Raw genomic sequence first — 22,604 nt, 5'->3', positions numbered from 1 at the left:
TGCAGTCCTCAAAAATCAGAAAACAAACGGAATGACATGTCAATTAGGCAAGACCAAGGCACTGAGAATGGGGGGTTGGGGGGTGGAGTGAACTGTACTAGACAGACAGCCCGCTAAGCCCCTTCCATTACCAGAGCCTGCGTGTTATACCTCGGTAACCAGCTAATTTAAAAACAAAAAATAAAATAAAATAAAAAACAGGAACCCCCTTCCCTTGAAATAAAAACCAATCGGTGCTTGTCCTGAGTCTGTGCTGTGTGCAACCTGGAAAATAAGACACAGAAATGCTGTTAGTTGGTGGTCCACTAAATGCAGAATTCTCATAGTGTTTTAGGTCGTGCTATTCTGACAGAAGGTCTTAATTCACATGTTTGTGCACACATGTGTGTCAGTGTCTCTGTGTGTAGACAATTGTAACAGCCCCATTCTTTGTTTAATCTCTGCATAGCCCTAAATGGTCTCAATTACTGCCCAGGCTGTTTATCTTGTAGGTAGAACTAGTGTTTGGCCATTTTAGTTTACTGTTAAATGCAAATGGACTAGCTGTCTGAGAAACAGCAAGGCTCTTAAAGCCGCAGTAAGGTTTCAGTGTGGCCATTACCGGTTACCATTCAGCAGTGATTCGAAGCTGGATTCCCAAATGCCTCTCTAATGAAGGGTCACAGATGGCTGGCTAATGTAATAAAGCGGGGCCTGACTGGGCATGGAATACACCATCCTTAGTATTCCTTATTAGTTTGCCGTAAATGAAACGGATCGAGATAAACACAGAGGTGGAGAGTAACCCAGTGTTTTTAATAAGTTGGGCATCCGATATTCGACATCTTATGTTTAAACCACGGCTGTTGAACTTAGGCCCTTGGAACTGCTCGGGAAGAAGCCCTGAGCTGAAGACAGGTAGATTTTTCTGGGTCAAGTTCAGAATTCACCTTGACCTCTTGCCTTTCCTTGATCACTCTGTAATTAGCAAGAGAAGAGATAAAGCTATGGCAGTTAAATAATAGCACAGACCCTTCCTTGGGTACATGGGAACAAAACCACAGCTGAAAAACCCGGGAAAGCGTAGATCGGGTCTGAATACGAGGGGAGGAGAAGGGAGACTGAGTAGATTTCACAGAAAGAATGGGTAATCTTTTGGTTCTCTAATTTTTCTTCTATTTTTTTTTTTTTTAATCATACATTTCAGACACTCCCTGTAGTGAGAATCTGTTTGTTGAAGGGGAGTGGGGCATGCAGTATAAACAAAGGCGTAGGCCTGCTGTTTTTCACTCCCCCCCCCCCCCCCCCTCTCTCTCTCTCTAACAACCCCCCCCCCCCCCCCCCGTTTCCCACAGCCAAGGCCAGGCTTTTACTAGAAAACATTTGTCACCTGTCAGCCCTCGTATTTTAAATAGAGGACCACGTGCATTTCTAAGAATGTACTTAAGAAGCTAGAGCCTTTCTTACTGCCCCACCGAGAGCTCCAGGGCCTGGTGGCAGTTAGTTGCGCTACCACATTGATGATGGCACTGTGCACAGCAGTTACTTTCTTTGCTCCTGATACTCCTCTGTCTGGAATTCCTTTCCCGATCCTTCAAGGCCTTACAGGAAGCTTTCAGTGCCTGCCTCAGTGGAATCCTTTATTCCGCTGGCTTAGAGCCCTGCCCTCCAGACTCTCTTAGAGCACTTAGTACTTTAGAGTTGGCACATGCATACCTATGAGGGAAGGATAATTGAGAAACTTCTTGAGTACAAAGACAAGGCGAGTTAAAGCTTTATCCCACCATCACCACCACACAGTTTACTTGCTCCATCCGTGAAAGGTTCATTGGAAGAATAATGGGGTTTGGGTTGATATGAAATTATACAGTCTTAAGGACCTTGACTTGGTCTTTGTGAATTGTCTGGCATACTCTCCACGGATTTTGGGTGTCCATAAACTTAGACCATCTTATCCCCTACTTAGCCTGTGTTAGGAGAGGGGAGTAACCCTTATTCAGATTTTCATGGGGGGAAATCACAGTGTTGGGATTGGTTTCAGCTGTGAACACGAGATAACCCTAGAGTCACCTGAGAAGAAGAAGGGACCTCAACTGAAGAACTGCTAGATCAGATTGCTCTGTGACTATGCTCCTAATCACTAATTGATAGAGGAGGGTCCAGACCACTGTGAGATGTCTAGGCAGGTGGGACATGAGCTGTATAAGAAAGGTAGCTGAATTCGAGCCTGCAACAACCTGAAAAGCAGCTTCCCTTGTGGTATTTTCTTAAAGCATTTGCTCTTGCCTCCTTCAGTGATAGTCTAACTTGTAACCCGAGAGAAACCCCTTCCTCTCCATGTGGCTTTTGGTCATGGTGTTTATCATAGCAACATAGATTATACTAAGACACACAGCCATCTGTCTTTAGAATGGAGCAGCAGTCATCGAGAGAGAGAGAGAGAGAGAGAGAGAGAGAGAGGTCATCTCTCTACTAATAAGGTAAGCTGGTAGGGTTTTCTGAGGGGAGCGGGTGTGTGATGAACTGGTGCAATCACAGAGCTACGTTACAGCAAGATAGGACATGGCGTGGCTGCTCAGACATTAAAAACAAACAAACAAACAAACGAACGAACACATCTGGGACCATCATGACTAGTCCCTTCCTTTGTTACCTGTCCTTTGCTTCACCGTAATAGCACTTCTGTATCATTTGTAATAGCACTTCTGTATCATTTGTAATAGCACTTCTGTATCATTTGTCTGGCAGAATTGTCTGTTTCAATCTCAAAATTCCAGAAAAGGACAGACAGTGGTAGCATATAGCCTGTTCTGCAGGAAAGTCGGACCCTCTTCTCATGCATAACTAATCCTCCATTCATTAAAGCTCACCTGTAAGCTCAGCTACCTAAAACTGAAGGATGGTAACTCAGAATCCTTCACTGTCTGTGTAAAACTTCTTCCACATTTGTTCGTTTGTGTCATCTTTCCATTCTTTCTCTGATGGTGACGAGAAGCTGGAAATACTAGTTAGACGTTCCTGCTATCTCTGAGGTCTCCTCCACTTTTCTCAATGGCCACACCTAGATCACCCAAGGCATAGTTCTAAACCTGTGGTTGCGGCGACCAAAGGACCATCAAAACCCACAGGTATGTACTAGACAATCCAAAACAATAGCAAAATTATAATTCTGAAGTAGCTACAAAAATAATTTTATGGTTAGAGTCACCACACCATGAGGAACTGTATTAAAGGGTCGCAGCATTAGGAAGGTTGAGAACCATTGATCTAAGGTGCGAAGAGACATAGACCATTTGCACCATCTCAAGAGAAAGGATCCATTCCTTCCTTATACCAACTTTGGAAACACTGGCTTTCACCACATTTAGACCATATGGCTTTTCCAGTCAGACCTGTGTGGTCCTTGGTCCTTGGATTCTCTCTGGGTCCTGAGTCATAACTGGATTAGACTTAATACTATGAGACAGTTGTATACCAGGGTTAAAGAAAGATGGTTTCCTCAGAGCAAACATAAAAAGTGTGGCTAAGAAAGCAGCATGGATACTGGCCTATTAAATAAAAATGAGCGGAGTAGTAGCCCCTTGTGAGCACAAGCACGGTGTGTTCACAGATTTGGTGGCTTCCGCATCTATATTTGAGGACATACTTTTAATTTATAAATATACTCTTACTAACCTCTGTGGTTTCAGATATTTCTCATCCTTAATTTGTAAGGGTTACATGTGAATTTCTAGAATATTGGAAAACATTAGAATAGTATAGAAAGTGAATATTACCTTACCACCCAGTGGTAACACTGTGTTACATAAGTTACCCCTTTTGCAAAGGGATCAAGGGATTGTACCTCACATATATTTTAAAATGTAAGACTTTTCTTTAATGCATTTAACTTTTAAATATTTACCTTATTTATATGGGGGTGGGTACAAAGCCACCCCATATAAATACATGTAGAGATCAGACCTACTGTGTGGGCTCTGGGAATTGACTTCACATTGTCAGGCTTGGTGGTAAGTACATTTACCTACTAATTCATCTTACTAGATCCTTCAGTACACTTTAAAAAAATTTTTTTTTTAACATTTTAGTCTGGTTTGTTATAATACCTTTAGAGATTAGTGGTTTTGATAGTTCGGAATAAGTAGCAAGGACTAAGTATGCATTTTATCTTATTCTATGCTATTGAGGATCTTGTTAGCCACTGATGTGCTCTGAGTAAAAAAAAAAAAAAAAATCCGTTGCTTGGGATGAGCCAGGAGAGCCTTCGAGAACAGGGTTTCCCTTCAGAACTAATAACTCCCAAGGATGGGGCTGGCACTGAAAAGAAGAAAGAGAGGCTGGGAATCACTTGGGAAGCAGCACGCCCTCCTCTTAAAATTACTTTTACTGTTTTACTTATACACGCAGACAGATGAGGGATATAAAGGGAAAAGGAAATGAATTTAGAGGTGAAAACTCCCACTAGAGGAAGGCCCATCATCCTCACCGCCATCTTTTCAGCCCCTTCCGTTCCGGCTCCAGGTTTTCCCCCAAGCAGCTCTCCACTGTCAGACTTCTTAGGGCGCTTACAGGGATTGTGCCCCTCCCTTCACTTCCTACTATTCTGCCCCACTCCCCTCTAACTCAACTTCTACCAGAGATACCAGACACCCACCACTGGGTGCTGGCCTTGCCTTGCTGCCACTGCCATTTCTGGTGACACTGTGGTTCTTGGGCTACATAGTGTCAACAGGAATTGAACTCGTCCGTTCCCACATTCCTAGTCCCTCACATCCCAGGCTCAACGTAATGAATTGTGTCAACATCTCTCCTTGAGTGGCACAAGAGTGCTTAAAGTTAACAAGACCCAAAGTGATCCTGGATGCTTCTGTAGTTTGTTGTCTAACCTGCTCTAAGTTCTGCCTCTGTTTACCTCTTAGCTGTATCTCCAGCATCTCCTTGTCTCTTTACTTCTGTTGCACATCCGATGGCCATTGCTTCTTTCCAGCCACCCCTGCCTTGCAGCACCTTGCTGTGTTCTCCTTCCTTGTTGCTCCTAGATTTTTTTTCAAGCTACCATTCAAGCAGTACCAACTGGGAAACTTAATCTGTTCGTTCCATGCCGGGCGAAAGGGCTGACTAGCACCCGTTAGTGTGAAATGGAGCCCTCAGTGTGTTCTGCTGAGTATCCTGTGGCCTGCCTCTACCTGTCTGGGAGCCGCATCCTGCACCACCTTTCCTCTGATGTTCTGAACTTCAGCCACGTGGACCTTCTTTCAGTGACTGGCATATGCTATCCTCCCTGTTACTTCATTACCTCAGCAAATTCATAGAGAGCGCCTATATGAGAGAACATGCCAGGAGCCAGTCTCAGTGCAGTTACCATAGGGACTAAAACAGACAAAAGATCCAATTTGCCGTTCATGGACTATTGCAAGGATGACATCAAATGATCAAGATAAGTAAAAATATGTACTAATCAGATAGTAACAAATCCTAGAGGATAATATAAAGTAGTACAGGAGGGCCTGGGAAGGAAAATGGAGTTGCCATCTCAGTAGACTGTTTAGGGGAAGCTGTCTTGAGAGAGAGGTTGTAAGGAAGGCAAGTGTCTAGTGACCTAAGGAAGTGCAGTGTTAGCAGGTCCTAATTACCTGTGGTGTGGAGAAGAGAATGAACGATAGGGGCGGAGCCAGAGGCCGGGGCAAAGGGAAGGATGCTGTAGTCACCAGGTCTGAGAAGGCAAGAGCTGGGCCAGTGACCTCAGGAAGCAGTAACAATGATTGGGATCCAATGGGCGTTTTCTTTTTCGAAACATCTTATTATATTTTTATTTGTTTGTTTTGTGAGGGTCCTGGGGATCGAATACAAGTCATCAGGGTTAGCAGTAAATACTTTTATCGGCTGCTGAGCTATCTCATTGACCGTCATTTAAAACTGCTAAGCCTTCATTGAGTCTATTTGCTGGAAGGTTTGTTTGGTTCTGAGTTAGGACTTCACTGTGTTGTTCAGGCTGCTCTCTAACTCTTGGGTGGAGGGGGATCCTCCTGCCTCTGTGCCCCCCAGTATCTGGAACTACAGGTGTGCACTACCATGGTGAACTAAGTTTTTATGTCTTTGGAATTCATTATGCTCTCTTCTTGGAAAACCTTCTTCTTACCTAATTTACAATCATGTTCAGTTTTTAGTACTTCCTAGAGCGAGTCCTGGTACCCATCCATAGAAGAACCATCTGATGCACACTTTGACTAATGTCTAAATTTTCCTTCCTGGCATTTGCCACAGTTTGAAAGTAGAGAGTGTATGCTCTCTGAATTCTCCGACAAACTATTCTCACTCCTGGGTCTTCAACCATTATGTGGCCTGAAATGCAGTGAGTCTATCAAGGAGACAAGAGCTGTCACTGACATCTAAGGCCAAGATCAGGCTTTTGATGACTGTGAATTCCTTAGTTCTTCCTAAGAATCTTATGGGGCAGATGTCAGACACCTCCCTTTACAGGTGAGGAAACTGGGTGTAGGTCAGCGGTTGAGCACTTGCCTGGGCTCAATCTTAGTAGCAAAAGGAAAAGAAAGAAGAGGAAAGGAAAGGAAAGGGGAAAGGGGAAAGGGGAAAGGGGAAAGGGGAAAGGGGAAAGGGAAAAGGGGAAAGGGGAAAGGCTGCTTGTGGACGTTGTACATCGTGGTGCGGAGCCTAGTGCGCACCACGATGTACAACGTCCACAAGCAGGGACCTGGGTGACTTGTTCCATCCTACAAAATAGTATGGAACCAGAGAAAAAAAGGGGGTTCTCTCTGCTTTCTTGTTGGTGTTTCTGCGGTATTTCTTCCTGCAGTCCTACTCTGCCCTATTTTCCAGAGCAGCACTTGGAAGACACTGTTGGGCATATTTCAGGGCCTGGCTTCTTTGTTCGTTCAGCAATTGGCTTGAATTCCACCCTTGTCCCACTTACCTGGAATAGGGGGTCTCTGCTCATAGCAACTGTGTGGCTGGCTGTCCCCCCCCTTTTTGTTTAAAGGTGGTGCTGAGGATTGAATCCGGAGTCTTTCGTGCTGGGCAAGCACTCGCCCATAGAGTGATTTCCCTGGTCTCTTAACTCTTTCTTCTGGCTCATTCAGTATTTGTAGAGCAGGCAGTGTTCAGCCCTGAGCTGAAGATGCACCTCTGTCCCTGTAGTTCCAGTGCTCACTTGTCTGGTGTCATTTCTCCCTGACTAGCAGCATTGACTTGCCCTCGGCACTGCTCCCTGTCACACGAATTGCTGGGCTGTGCTAACCTGTGTGAGCCTTTGAGCTACCCACAGAACCTGCGTGTAATGGCTTCATTTTCTTGCCATCCTGTCTTGTCCTTAGCTCTGACCCCAGTCCCCCTCATTCCCTGCTGGGCCATATCTCTGAGGCACTACTGGCCCAGCTCAGATCAACTTTCTGTTTTGCTCATGAGTCACCTATCTCGAATCCAGGATTTGTGCTCCATTGACTACAGCAGACCTGATTCTGTCCTGCTGGGTCCTATTAAGTACCGAGTTTAAGGGACCTATTTGGTTTCTTGTTCTCTCTGATTTCTTAGTGGGTTGAGGGAGCTTGCCTGTCCTCTCCCAAGGGAAGTAATTCAAATGGACAAAGCTGGTTGACTCTAAATGGTGAAGCTGATCACCTGGAGACAAGTTGGAATTATTAAAGTACAACAATTTTAGAGGGGACATGATAATTAGCTTTTTATTGTGTATACAATTAGAGTCAGTAGTGGTGTGATTTATCCCCAAACCATGGCAAAGTATTGAGTATCTGGGTTGATTATGAGATTTGAGGATGAGCCTACTTGTAATGTAATTAAATAGATGGCGCAAACTACCATGTCACAAACGTGTGTGGTTAATGGAAGTCCCTACAACTCATAAATCTAGAACAGGTGGGACAGGAGGGAGAAAGAGATTTGTTTTAAAGATAGGAACCCAATTCTTGTTCAACCTACTTGAATGGGAATTCCCAATAAATCACTGTGTCCTGATAATGTAGTAGACACACTCCAAAAACAAATGTAACTTCAGTATTTCTCATAATATTAAAGGAATCCCAGAAAGGGCAAAGGTGCTTTGATAATAGAAAAACTGCTGAATAAATTATGTGGTGACATGTCCTATAAGGTGCCTTGTGAAAGTCTTCACATGTATGAGTTTATTTATTGAGAGGTTAAAATGCTTCAACCAAACAGCTTGGTTTCTTTGATGGGCGAACATAGCATCTTGGTCAATGGTCACTACGATGACAGGCGTTATGGCTTAGGTTAAGGATTTAGTTGTTCATTCCTTGCCACTGACAGGAAAATGTGGCCTGGTTTTTAATAAGCTTTTTCCCAATAATAAAGTGAGGTCCATTGTGGGGGAAGAATTTTAAAATAAAGATGACTGAGAAGTGGGTAGTTTCTATTTTGAAAGAGGGAACAAAAGCCACTGATGAGTTCAGAGAGCACAGAGGTTTTAGTTTTTAGATATTATAGTCTTTGAATATTTACTTGTAATTCCACAATCTTCTTTTACAGAAACCCTAAGTGGCCTGGACACTGTTGTGAAGATTCCTCCCCACTTGTTGAGGTAAGAGATGGGAAATGCAACAGGAACTAAAATCACCTTCTGTGGTTTCCTAAAGGCTGGACCACCTTGTTGGTTTATAGCCTTTCAAGTGCTGCCCGGTTCTTATCTTGTGTTGTTGGTTTTTTTGGTGTGGGTGAAGTGGGATATTCCACAAGGGGAGCAAGATGGGGGTTTGATCTATTTCCATTTGTGTGTGGAGTGAACGGATGAGGTCAGTCACACTGAGAGTCAGTGAGCAGAAGGATGACAGTAGGCAAGAAGAGAAGTAACCAAAGCTAACATGAGAGAGTGAAATGGAACAAATCCTTCCAGTGACGCACACATACAGTATGTCCTCTGGGAAACGCAGCCAGCCCAACCAGCTGGAGTAGGTTTCATTTTCTCCCCAGCCTCAGCAGGGCACCTTCTTGCTGAAGGCAATCTGAGTCACCTGCAGCGCAGCTCTGAGACACAAGCCTATTTCTATACCGTCCTCGCCTGCGGATGCCATGCACATTTTTCCTTCTTTCTCCTTATTTTGAGATAAATGTATGTCCTGTGTAGAAGGTGGGAAAGAACAAAAGAACAAAAAAGACTATTTTCACAATCACACACCTGTGGATAATGACTAAAGCCAGTACAGTAGATTTTCTCAAGTCTTCTGTACGTACATATAAAACACACAAATGAATGAGAATTTTTCTTCCAATTCATTTTCTGCTTGTTTTTTAAATTTACTACTTACTGTATGAAACATGTTTTCTAAATTCCAATATGTTCTTTAAAGTGCTTTATTTTTAATCTCATGGCTGTAGGCCTAATTGATCTAGCAGTTTTTCTATTATTAAAGCACTTGATTACTTCTAAGTTTTCCTGTGAGATATGAGAAGTGACCTTACAATCGCTTACAGAGTATATTTTCTACATCATCAGGACACAGTGATTTATTGAGAATTTCCGTTCAAGTGGATTAACCAGGATTCAATCCTGTTCTTCAATCTGTCTTCAAACCATTGTGTTACTTCTCCTATCGTATGTGCTCCAGATACACATGTGTATTCACATATTGTAGGGACTGCCATGTGAATCAAAGTTGTACAAATCTTGCAAGTTGACCGAGTGGCAGCAACACACTTAGCAAGCTGTCCCAAGGTGCCGTGTAAGAACTACAAAGGCAGGCTAGTCTGGGGAGTTCATTTCGTTTTCTAGCTCCTGTATGTCCCTTTTCTTGAAACTGATGTGACCCAGACTAACTTTGTCATAATGGATTTCCCCCTTCACGTTTCACTGTTACTCTTCTGCTTGCCAGAGGAGAGCAGAGCTGGTACCATCCTGGTCTGCTCCAGTGAGTTTCCTAGGATGGGAAACCACCACACCACCACAGAGAACTGTGGAAATGCCAGTCTGTGGGTAACAAGAAATGATAAGAACCAAGAAATGCATCTTTGTGCAATTTGGTTAGTTTTTACTTCTTGACTGTCAGCAAACTTGAAAGAGACCTAATCTAGCTATAAGATGATAAATGAAAATATCTTTTGATAAGTTACCATCATTTCATGTAAACACATACAGACAAGGTTTCGTATTGCTTACATCCATAAAAATAATAATGATCTAAAGCTGATGCCACGCCAGGCTTTATCACAAACAGTGGTAAAACTTGTCCATAGATAAATGAACTAATTGAAGGGACCAACAAACCCTGTTCTTCTCATTAGAAAACATTTCCAATAAAATTGCTTTTTCCATGTTAATAATATTAACATTCCTATAAATAATTGTTATTGTTCTTTGGATCAATCATGTGCATTAAAACATTAATAATGATAGCTCAAACTGAAAGAAAATCGAACACTTTTAAGCACTATAGTCCCAGGACATTTTTAAAAACATCGTTTTATGCATACTTTGTTACAAAAAGCATAATATGGAGATTCATAAAAGCCTTTCAAGCATTAACTCATATTGTATTTAGAAAAAAATTCTGTGGGTGAAGTAGAATGGAAATGTGAGTTCAAGGAGAAAAAGAGAACAATGGATTTTTTTTGTCTTGTTAAGGATGAATTTGTTCTCTTATTTTCAGTAGTTTAAAGCAGTTTTCAGGTTGCTGTAATATATAGAGTTCATTAAATACATTTAAAATAGTATATGTTTTAAATGAAATTCTACATAATTCCAATATGCACTAACTATAGCCTTCATAATTAAAATTATACTGGAAAAAATCTTAATTTTAAAATACATGGAAACAAAATCATAATTTTTTCTTAATAAGCAAAAAAAAAAATCATCTTGACCACACACTATTCTGAAGATCATTTTTCATACCAAAGTATTCTTCAATCTGAAAATGAGGCTTATGTGGTTTTAGATCTGTGGTAGCAGCTCAGCCTTCAGGGTGAGAACAGCAGATAACAATGGCCGTAGAGTAGGGGTCCAGTCTGCCCTGTCCACAGGCCTCTGGGGAGCCCCTGAGATGCTGCATTGGACAAGGACACCTGACTAAGGGTCTGAACTGTGTCTCCAGGATCCACATGTGGAAGGAGAGGACCAGCTTCACAAACTGTCCTCTGACCTTCACCCATGCATCTAGGCACATGCTCACACAGCACCACCACCGCCACCACTACCACCAACAACAACTTTTCATCATGTGTTGTGGGGGAGCACAAGAATTGGTGACAGTACCATTTCATTGGTGCTAAAGGACATGCATTTGATTCTCCTTTGTCCAGAGGTATTTACCTTCATTTCATAGCTAGCTGACCATCTTGTATACCCTAGGAGATGGTAACAGAATGTGAGGAAAGGGTTCCAAAGGATGAATTGTGAATTAATGTGTCTTTAGGAGACTTAAACTAAAATCATCATTATTAGGAATATAAGTCAAAGTGTTTATCCTGATGACCCAGAGCTAGCTGCACCATCATCTTTGTATTTAGAAGATTCTGCAATACTGTATTTTATGTGCACAGCAAAGGTCATCAGACATTGTTGTGCAGGGCACTGAGCCGTATGAACAAGACATTTCTGATAGCTCGTGTTGGGGACGTTTTATTCTGGAAGGGGAAAGTGAGAACAAACAAGGAAACACTGTCACATTGGTTGAATTTATTATAGACTTTCAGATTTGTATAAGGAGGCTTCAGGAGGTTCGAGTCACAGTAGTGGAGCCTTTCAAAGCCTCATATAGCACACTGGAGGTAGCCATGATTACAGCAAGGACGAGTTATGGAATCAACAACAGTGTGAGTAACTATGTGGTGTTATGATTAGGGAAGCCATACAATGAGCTGTAACAGAGGCTCATTAACTCTGATTCCATTCTTCTTTAGCGTGTAGATTGATTGGTCTGCTAGGAACTCCGATGTTCCCTTTTGGCTGTTGTTTTGCTTTTATTGACTGATGACTGATTTTTGAGACCGCATCTCTTTAAAAAACTTGTTTCGGATGGAGTTATAGGGAATCATTGAAATGCCAAACATTTTGCTTTGCTAGGCTTTCCTTTTGATTTCTCAACTGTTAGATATGTGAACATTCTAAATATGGCTTTGATCATTTGTGCATATTCATAGCGACAGCTCAAATCAGAAGCATACCGAACCCTTGAGACACCTGTGTGGTATGATCCTCCTCCACTTGAGCAACTGCTTTTAAAGACTTCTCACACAAGCCTGAGTGCAAATTAATATGCATGATTTAAGTGATTGGTGGATGCATAGTACATTTTCTGGGAGGAACACCCTAGTGGGAATTAAGGAGTTATCAGGAGACACTGCCTACGCGGGAAGGTGCAACAAACACATCCTATGAACTATTCCCTCAATTTTTTAGCAGAGGATTGTTTTCATCTTCTTGTTGCCATTAGCCTTACCCTTGACCTTGGAGATGAGCATTCAGGGTCCCTGACTTGCCTTGCAGTGTCTGCAGTCTCCTCCCCTTTGTACCACACCACCCTCTTCTTGAACTCAAGGTATTCCCTGTGTTTGTGGAAGGTTGAAGAAAGCATATCAGCTAAGATTCTACTGCGGGTCCCTTTACTCAAGAGCCATCCACAGCGCACAGTGTGCTCTAGCTTAGGGTCACCGTCTCTAGTTCTTGTTTTACAAATAGGTTGTTTCCTATCAGTAACTGCGTATAATACTTCTGACCAGGTCAAACTGCCACTCATTGTCACCGATTCTAGGCTGCAGTGAGAATTTTGGCTTCTTTAAAAACACAGAAATGTTTTATGAATGTGTTTTCATTTTAATCCCAGGTGTGGGATAGAGAGCTGCTTCAGATTGTCCACAGTAGCTGACTGTGATTTGCCCTGTGCTCTAGCAGGGGTGTGATTTTGGCAGGTACAGATAGTTTCTGTGAATGTGTGACATTTGGAATTCTGGAAACTCTTCAGAGGGTATATAAGCCCACCAACAGTTTCCCAACTCTCAGGGCCTTAGCATTTATATACCCTGTGAAGACTTCCCAGAATTCCAGATGTCACACACTCACAAGCTCTTATGAGGGCTTGGCTATTCAGATACCTGAATATTCAGATAACCTGTCTTACCTGAAAATTTGCAGGCTTTACACTTTCTCTCCTTCATCTGTTAAAAGGGCAAGAGCGCATGCCTGAAACGTGGGCCTTTTGTTAGGATTTTATTTGTTATTTGTAATGGCTGCTTCTCCCAGATGGGTCTTGATCTGTAGGCCATTCCCTGCAGCTGCTCTTGCCAGAGAGACTTTCCCACTGTCCCCTCTCCCTTATTGCTCTGTCTCTCCATCTGCCCAGTCTTTCTTCTTTTCAATGGATTGCAGACTCCATTTTTGGGTAGCAGTGAATTTGAACACTCTAATTGGCATGGCTCTATGTGAATCTACACAGCTATCTAAATACGCCCAGCTACCTCAGGACTCTATTACACTGCTGGATCTGGCTGGTTGTCAGATGTCCAGACGTATCTTGCTTGTCAGATTTTCACAGAGATATTCTTTTTTTGAGATCAGGCCAAGTTATACAGTTAGATCCTTTCTTTAAAAGGTTTTTTTTTTTTTAATCATAATTTTTGGGTTAATCTTGATTTTACATGGGGTATTAAAATTTATTTTCCTGAGATATTGGTGATCCCTTAGATTGTGTTAAGGCTAGTGTGAAGGTTTTTACCCCTCTAGGTCTGATCCCGCACTCTTGCCACTAGGAAGATTCCACAGCTACCTGGTGTCCACTTTCTTGATCAGAATTTTTGCAGCCATGTTTAGTAAAACTTCTTGTCCCTTGTAGTGTTTTTAGGCACTTTCTAGTTTTTCCTGCATTTCTATCTGAGAGCCACTCCTAAGTTGAAATAAAGCATTCTTGCCAAGGGTGCTCGTGATGGTTTGAATAGGTTTGGCCCCCATCGATGAATGCTTGCCCAGAAAGAGTGGCACTGTTAAGAGGTGTGGCATTACTGGAGGAAGTGTGGCCTTGTTGAAGAAAGTACATCACTGTGTAGGTGGGCCTGGAGGTCTTCTATTCTCAGGCTCTACCCAGTGTGGAATCTTGTCTCCTCCTGGCTGCCTGCAGAACACAGTCTCCTGGCTTCCTTTGGATCAAGATGTAGAACTCTCAGTTCCTCCCAGCACCATATCTGCCTGGATGCTGCGATGCTTCCTGTTATGGTAATAATAGGCTAAACCTCTGAAACTGTTTTCAGCCAGCCCCAAATAAATTATTTTTTCTATAAAAGTTGCCTTGGTCATCTTCATATCAATGAAACCCTGAGACAATGATCTATACTGAGACTTAGACAACTGGTCTAGAAGAGCTTGGTTTACAACCCATTGTAATCTCCCCTTTGTATGGAGCTCTGAATAGTGGGGCATATTCAGGCTTCTCACTTCATCAAGACCAGTTGTTGTTTGTTGCCTACAACCTTTCCTTATTATTTTGTTGGCCTTTAAGGTTGCTGAGGTCTTTCTTCACCCTGGCAGATAGAAATGTCCCCTGTCCCCCGAGCCTCTTTATACTCTTAGTGTGATTCTGCCATGGGGCTTATCTACCACATCGTAAGTTAGTTAGAGGGGTTCAGGGATCAGATCCTATGCTCAAGAGTTCGTCTTTCTTGTGTTCCCCAGTTTAGTGCCTAATGAACCTTTTGGGGATGAAATGGTCTCTCCAAATTTCTCCTTATTCATTTCGGGGACTGTGTTTCATCTCCTAGATTCCTTTTTAAAAGTATTTTAGGGAAATCTCCAATAGAATCAAATCTCAGCTCTGGCAACGGACCTTTTAATATCTTTCTGATTAAGCATATCTCAAAGAATAGGTTCAGAAACCTAATACCCAACTCGTTAATCCCAGCTAGCATAGATTTAGACCTCTTGCCTTCTACTTGATCCAAGAAAGCCCTGACCAATGTAATATGGTTTGGGAGTGGGAGTTGTCAGGACACCAATTCATATTCTGTGCCAGAGAATGCGGACTATAAACTCTTCAGTTCTTAATACGTCTCAAAGAGAAATTCATGGCGTCATGAATGGTTTTTTTTCTTCTTCTAACATATAAAATATTTCTAGACCAGTTGTCCAGTCTCAGCAGCTTTGGTATATGAAACACAGGGCACCTCCGGCAGATACACCTTATGGGTCGCTCTAGAATAGGAGTGGAGTGGGGCAAGGACTGGAAAATGCCTAATCCAACCCCCAACATGGATTTCGTGTGGAGTATTTCTGATTTTAAAGGAGAATAAAGGACCTTGACTCCTATCCTATTAAAAGACAAAAGTGTCTTTTCCTTGTAGTCCAAGGTACTTATAACATACTGGTCTAGCTGTGATAAGTCTGTCAAGAAAACCCTCAAGCTGTTAAAAGACAAACTATTGGTAGCAGCCCTCTGGTTGGTATTGTGCAGTACCCCATTGAGGACAATGCAGCCATGTCTCCAGCATTAGCTCGGCTACCATTTTCCTTTCCTTCTCCACGATTCTTTGGAACCACTGTTAGCTTAGTTACATTCTCCTGCCAGGTCTACTTCCAAGGGGGCTCTACAGCCTTCCTTCCCGTTTGTCCTTGTGTATCTTCCATTCTGCTTCTTCCTGCAGCCTTCCGCTTTAGTGTGCCTATTAGGTTCAGACTTACCCCTGCAGCTAATATGCTTACACACACATTCTGCCTTATCTCGTCTTAGGAACCTACTGGTCTTTCATGCAGGTGAAAGAAAGTGCATTTGTCAGCATTTGTGCTTGGAAAGATCCATCCATCATTGCTCTCCATTCTTTGTATTGCTTCCTTTTCATTGCTTTTGTGCGGTGTTGACCTATTTCATTTTGGTCCTATACCTTGAGCCCAGCAGTAACTGCTACATAGTTTATGACATATTTTGTTTTGTTCTGCGTTTAGTTTTGATTGGAAACACCTACCCACATCAAGTGGGAAGGACCATGACTTAAAATGGCAACAGAAATCCCAGCAGCTACCGTGGGGAGGCAGTTCTGGTCCCATCCGTGTAGTTCCCGCCTTTCCACCCTTCCTTTTTCTTCTTATATTTGTGTGTGTGTGACAGTCACAAGGCAACCTCAGGTGTTGGTTCCTGTCTTCCACTTTGTTAGTGCAGCGTCTCTTGTTTCGCTAATGAGTATGACAGAATAGCTGGCCCACAAGCTTCTGGGGCTTCTCCTCCTCCCCTTGCTGTAGGAGCAGCTGAAATCAGGGATAAGTGAACCCACTTCTGGCTCTCTGCAGGATGTGTGGATCTGGACTCAGGTCATCAGTCATGCACACAGCAAGATGCTTTACGCACTGAGCCATCTTCCCAGCCCCGTGTCCCTGCCTTGCTTATGTAGTGAAGAGAGGCGTTGACTCTTGTAGAGCAGAGGAAGCAGAGGGTGTGTAGGATCCCAGGCCAAGCCACCAGCTCAGATAGTGAAAGAGTAAATATTAGCATATGTGTAGGGCAGGCGCTTCTACAAGACTCCAGCACTGTTCCAGGTAGATTACAGGCAGCTGCACTTCTGAAGCGTTCATTGCTATAATGTCTCATGCTTGCTACCCACTTCCTTTCTTCCCTGCCACAACTGACTTCTCTTGGTGGAGTCACACAAATGTAAATGTGGTTGGGCTTTATTGAGTTTTGCTCAGTTTAGTTGAGCTCTGCTGGCTTTTTACCAGGAGGAGAATATATAATAGGAACTTTAAGGACTATTGGTTATTCTAAGCCTGGCTGATATTCTGTGTTGGGGGAATTATTGATCTTAATATGAAGGGGGTTGTGGGGGGACATTGCTCTGCTGGGGAACAGTGGGAAGCTTTCCAATAAGATCTTGTTATGAAAAAAGTCTAGCACCCCCAGAGCAATTTATGCTAAACAGGTGGATAAGATGGCATCTCGGTGATGGGCACAAGTGACTCCCGTGCCAGGAGAAAGCTCCATGCATTCAGCGTGGGGCGTTAGCCATGCTGAATCTGAAACCTGCTGTCTAAATCAGATGTGATTGCTTCTTTTCCTTTCCCACCCCTTTGGAAGACTGGGTAGTCCTGTCACCTTTCGCTCAACTTATATGACAACACTAGACACTTTAACGTATAGGCAGATTCTCCCCTGCATAGCTGTCGGTGGCAAACCAGTCCTGATGGTTTTTACATTCTATTCCCTGCGATGAGCAAAACTTCAGTTAGCCTCCATTATAAGCTTTGGGCTCATAGCCCAACCTCAAAGCGCTTTTTAAAGGGATGCAGTCTTCACTAGTCGAAGCAATGAGGTAGCTAAGCCGTGCAGATGCCACCCAAGCTAAGACAGAGGAATTATCAGTGGGTATTTTATTGGTGGGAATTATTTTAACAGTGGGAATTATTATTGGTGGGTATTTTAGGAGGTCAGCAAGTTATTAGGTGGGAAGCCATGGGTACTCACCCTTTCTTTTTTTTTTAAGATTTATTTATTATTGTACATAAGTACACTGTAGCTGTCTTCATATGCACTAGAAGAGGGTGTCAGATCTCATTATGGGTGGTTGTGAGCCACCATGTGGTTGCTGGGATTTGAACTCAGGACCTTTGGAAGAATAGTCAGTGCTCTTACCCGCTGAGCCATCTCTCCAGCCCTCACCCTTTCTTTATAACCAGTGTTTGATGCTCTTGCAACACTTTGTTGTAAAGGGGTGCCTTTTAAAAAGGAAATATAACCTCCTGTTGGGAAAAAATGTGAATTTTTATTTCTTAACCCTTTTTATGTTACTCGAATAGGTAAGATTTGTGCTGTGTCAGTTCTTCGATGGACATTTTTCATAATTAATTGTATAGGTAATTTGGAACATCATTCTTGATTTAATTTCAAAGTGTGCCTCTGAGAAACTGTTTGTATCCGTAGAAGTGGGCTCTAACGTGTGTGACACTGAGGCCATCAGTTCCATGTTGTCTGTGGCTCAGAGAGTATTTGTCTCTCTTCTTCACTCTTTCGGGCACAGTCTTTTGTAGACACCTGTTACGAAGACTAGAGCTATGTTTTGTTTCCTGGGAAATGTTTATTAAGCATTTTATTTTTATCTTCTTATAGTTTGTTTTACTGCATATTCAGATATATGTGAGGTGTGTGTATGTGTGTGTGTGTGTATGTGTGTGTCTATGCGCGCGCATGTGCTCTAGTGCATGTATGTGCTTGCATATGCATCTGTATCAGTCTCAGTGTCTTAGTGGTATTATGTAGCTACAAAAAGTCTTAATGTCCTTTTTTTCAAGGTGAGTTCAATGCATTTGATGCCAGTCTCATTTTGCCTATTTTAGAGTCTGAGACTATATTAAAATGTTATGTTGTAGATTTTTTTGTTTTGTTGTTGTTGTGGTGGTGGTTATTGTTGTTGTTTGAGACAGGGTTTCTCTGTATAGCCCTGGCTGTCCTGGAACTCACTCTGTAGACCAGGCTGGCCTCGAACTCAGAAATCCACCTGCCTCTGCCTCCGGAGTGCTGGGATTAAAGGCATGCACCACCATGCATTATTTCTTAATATGCTCAGTGAGTCACATTTTCCCATCTAAGTATGGGGCATATTAGAATATAAGCTCCCGATTTTCAAACTTAGTTATCATTTTGGGGACCCTTTTAGGTGCTGTGGATGCTGGCCTTGCTGGCCCCATGAGGTAGTCCACACTGAGGTTCGTGGATCCATAGAAGTAGGGAAAGAAGCCTCATGAGTCAGCCCAGAGCAGACTTAGGGGCAGCTCGACTCCAAAAGTCCCCTTGCTAAGGACTGCAAGGTAAACCTCTTCCATGGTTTAGCCTATCTGTCTGTTTATCCCCTCCTTACTGTCCCCCTTCCCCTTCTTTGTGGAAGAACTAAGTTCTAGAGAACTTAATTTCATATGGAAAATCATTTGATGATGAAGTACCATCCCTGAATTTTTTCCTTGGGAAGCATGCTGTTTTGCCACCACTAATGAGCACAGTATAATGTTCTGATGTGTAAATATGCATTTTCACACCATGCACCAAGACAAATTTCAGTGCAATTTTTAAGGAGCCAGAGCTTTGAAAGAGTGTCCTGTATTCAGACCACGAGGCCCATCATGAATTATTAGAGTGATCAAGATTAGTTTGTGTGTATGGCTTTGCCAGGAAATGACCAAAATAGACTGTTCCTCTTCAGAAAGCAGAATTCCCAAGATGAAAGAGACTCTGGTTTAGAATTGGTGTGGATACCTACTTGGAAAGCCTGAATACTTAGATAATTAAATAAATAGCCCCGACTTCTCCAGGCTTCTGCTGCCTTGACCCTGGGAAGCAATTACAGTGGCAATTCAGAGGGATCTTCCAGTGGGGTTAAGATGAGTGGAGCTGTAGACTTAGTGAGGGGAGACTTAAAGTAGGCTCATAAATGCATCTAGAATATATTATATTTTGAGCTAGAGCAAACTTAGTTTTTCAATCAAATGAGATCCAGAGGAAATCAGTATGTTTAAAAGATATTTTTTTCTCCCTCTGAAACTATAACTTCTGTATTACTTGCTCTCTGTTGTAAACCCAATTTTGTTTCTTTCGGTATTTAGCTGGGAGAAAACTCTTCAGATACAAAAGGGTTTTTGTATGCAGATCTCAGAGGCAGCTGTGGGGAATAAGCTGTGTGCAATGTACACTGTTGTCACAGATCTGCAGCCAGAATGGAAAGGACAGAGGGTGGGGTCCCATCACCAAGCACTAGAGAAAGCTGCCAGATATACACCAGATTTTTTAGTTAAACTCTAAAGGAAACCTAGCTGTAGAAAATAAGATTAGTAACATGGTTTTTGTTGGAAATATAAAGGGAAGCCTTGGTGTGTTTCAGACAGTGAAATATATAGATGTAACTCACTCAATGGAATCTTCGGCTTCCTTCAGTGATGGGCTGTAATCTGTAACCCATACAAAACTTTTCCTTGACAGATTGCCTTTAGCCAGTGTTTTATCATAACAACGGAAAGCAAATGAAAGTATCTCCATGTCACACAATAAAAAAAAAAATGCATGTGTGCTCTAGAAACCCACAGCTGCAGGTTGGACACTCCTTGCTTTAATGTATGACCCAAGACATTATTCATTCAGGGTGTCCCAGGAGCTGAAACGTTGGATACCCCTGGATGAAAGTGGCAGCCAAGTCTTGATGGTCTGCTTCTAGTTACTTTTCTTATTTCCTCTGTAGGACAAGGAATTGGTTCTAGAGTAAATGTTTGGCACTTCTGCTCACACAGGAGGAGCACTGAGCCGTCTCTGGCATACATGAGGTCGGAGTCTTAGATGTAGCAGGTTGATATTCTTTCCTTCACTCCAGGCATGTGGATGCATACGCACATGTATGCATACACTTGAGACAGGCTTGTCCCACCTGCCTGCATAACCTATTGACTTGTGTTCTCTGCCACGTAAATCCAATATTCACCTCCTTATGGTCATAGCCTCCAACACAGTATGACCCATGATACTGAAAGCTGCCAGTTACAGTGTGTTACTCTGTAGTGGGAATTGTACCAGCAGCATCACGTGTTGTATTGTTCAACTTCACAACGGGCACAATGATTACTCCTGTCTGTGTTTTAATGAGAGCTCTGAAGCCTGGGTATGGAAAAACCATCAGCTTGAGATCTTGCAGCTAAAACCCAGTGTGATTTCAAATACAAGTGTGACTGTTGCTGCATTTTGTGTCTTCAACATGTATTTGTTTATTACCCGCCATCTAGATATGTTATACTAGGAGTCTCTGTTCCTCTCTCTCTCTTCATCTTTCATCCTTGGAAAATCTACTGGAACATGCATATATGCAGCCACAAAAAATGTCCACTTTTCTTTATAAATGGGGCCTAGTTGAAGTATTGAAGTTACAAATCCATCCCACTGTAGACTAGAAAACCTAGCTAACAGTGGTTCCAATGAAATGGCACTTATTTCCTCATGTGACACTCTTTTTTTTTTTTAAAGATTTATTTATTTATTATATGTAAGTACACTGTAGCTGCCTTTAGACACTCNAGAAGAGGGCATCAGATCTTGTTACAGATGGTTGTGAGCCACCATGTGGTTGCTGGGATTTGAACTCCGGACATTCGGAAGAGCAGTCAGGTGCTCTTACCCACTGAGCCATCTCACCAGCCCCCTCATGTGACACTCTTAACAGTGGTTCCAATCAAATGGTACTTATTTCCTCATGTGACACTACAGGTAAGCTCTTAGCACTGGGAGTGTCCTGATCCCCTGCCTTATCATTGTATTTCCTTCTATATACCACAAACAGCTATCGATGTTCCAGACAACATATCTATATCTAAGACAGAAAGTAGATAGAAAGACAAAAGGCAGAATGACAGTCTCCGATGAACAGAAAGACAAAAGGCAGAAAGACAGTCCCCGATGAACAGGCCCAGTTCTTTCAAGAAGGAGGAAGTATTTCCAGAAATACATAGAAATCTGGACATGTAGGACTGTTGGAAAGCCGTAGGTCAGTTATTTGTTAGGCTGTTAGAATCAACTCACTAAGTGTGAGTCACTGAGTCATGATAGCCTGCTAGTCACATTGCTGAAAGCAGAGGGAGTTATCCCGTTGTACAAGTAAAGTGACTTGAACTATGAGCTTAGATTCATAAGGAAAGCAAGGGTGTGAGCTAGGACCAGTGGCTGAATGATGTCTCATTACTATGGGTTCTATTCCCTGCATGTACCCCAAGTTTGCTTCCAAAGTTCTTTCATATCTCAATGCTCACTATAGAAATTCATTAAAGAGCCAATTCATATGTCAGGGTTGTGGTCTGTGTTTTTTGGCCATTACTACATCATGGATCTCCTAGAGTCAGACTGAAGTCCTCTTTAACAGACCCCACCACTTTGCATAGTGCTCTGGCTCTCCTTACACCTTCCCCACAACCAGGAGACTCCTTGCTTGAAACCCCTGGCCTCTGGGTAGATGGCCAAGCTGCTTAGCAACCCAGCAGAAGAAATCTCTGGGTTTCCAGGAACAACCTAGTAATTTTAGCCTAATCATAATGACATTGGGTCCTTCTGTGTCCCTGGGGAGGTAAACAATACCCAGTCGTTATGAGGAGTCGCAAGGAGTGAATGTCCCATGCACTTGAACATGGTTGTTTTCTAAGGTCATTTTACCTGTGTTTATGTTCATCACCATCGGGGTGAGTAATGAGACCTGCATATCTATTCACATGTACTCATACGAGACCTGCATGTCTATACACATGTATTCATACATACTTATACAATCACACACAAACATAGAATATTGGCTATATTTGCTTTTCTTCAAATACAAAGTCCTGTAGTCACATAATGTTGGGTATCACTGTAAGTGTGGCAAAGCAACATGTTGCTGGTAATACAGTGCCTTTGGGATAATTGCGTATAAGGCAAAAATATCCAACTTTTAACACCAAATTTCTTTTTTCTTTTTTTTTTAAGATAAATGTTTTATTTTATTTTTTTATTAGAATTTTTTATTATTATTTTCTTTATTTACATTTCAAATGCTATCCCGAAAGTTCCCTATACCCCCACACACACCCCTGCTCCCCTACCCACCCACTCCCACTACTTGGCCCTGGCCTTCCCCTGTGCTGGGTCATATAAAGTTTACAAGACCAAGGGGCC

At 42.5% G+C, this 22,604-nt stretch overlaps 1 protein-coding gene across 1 annotated transcript in view; it reads left to right on the top strand.

Annotated features, from left to right (window-relative positions):
* Nucleotides 1-22,604, top strand: part of Arfgef3 (ARFGEF family member 3) — a 145,707-nt gene that overhangs the window by 1,044 nt on the left and 122,059 nt on the right. Inside the window, exon 2 of the mRNA XM_021221143.2 lies at nt 8,500-8,551. Within this exon, the coding sequence (XP_021076802.1) occupies nt 8,500-8,551 (52 nt within the window). The remainder of the gene's footprint in view (nt 1-8,499; nt 8,552-22,604) is intronic.

This window comes from Mus pahari, chromosome 21, assembly GCF_900095145.1.
Source record: "Mus pahari chromosome 21, PAHARI_EIJ_v1.1, whole genome shotgun sequence".
Taxonomy (NCBI): Eukaryota; Metazoa; Chordata; class Mammalia; order Rodentia; family Muridae; genus Mus; species Mus pahari.
The sequence above is the reverse complement of the archived record's forward strand: the minus strand, read 5'-3'. Positions and strand labels throughout refer to the sequence as shown.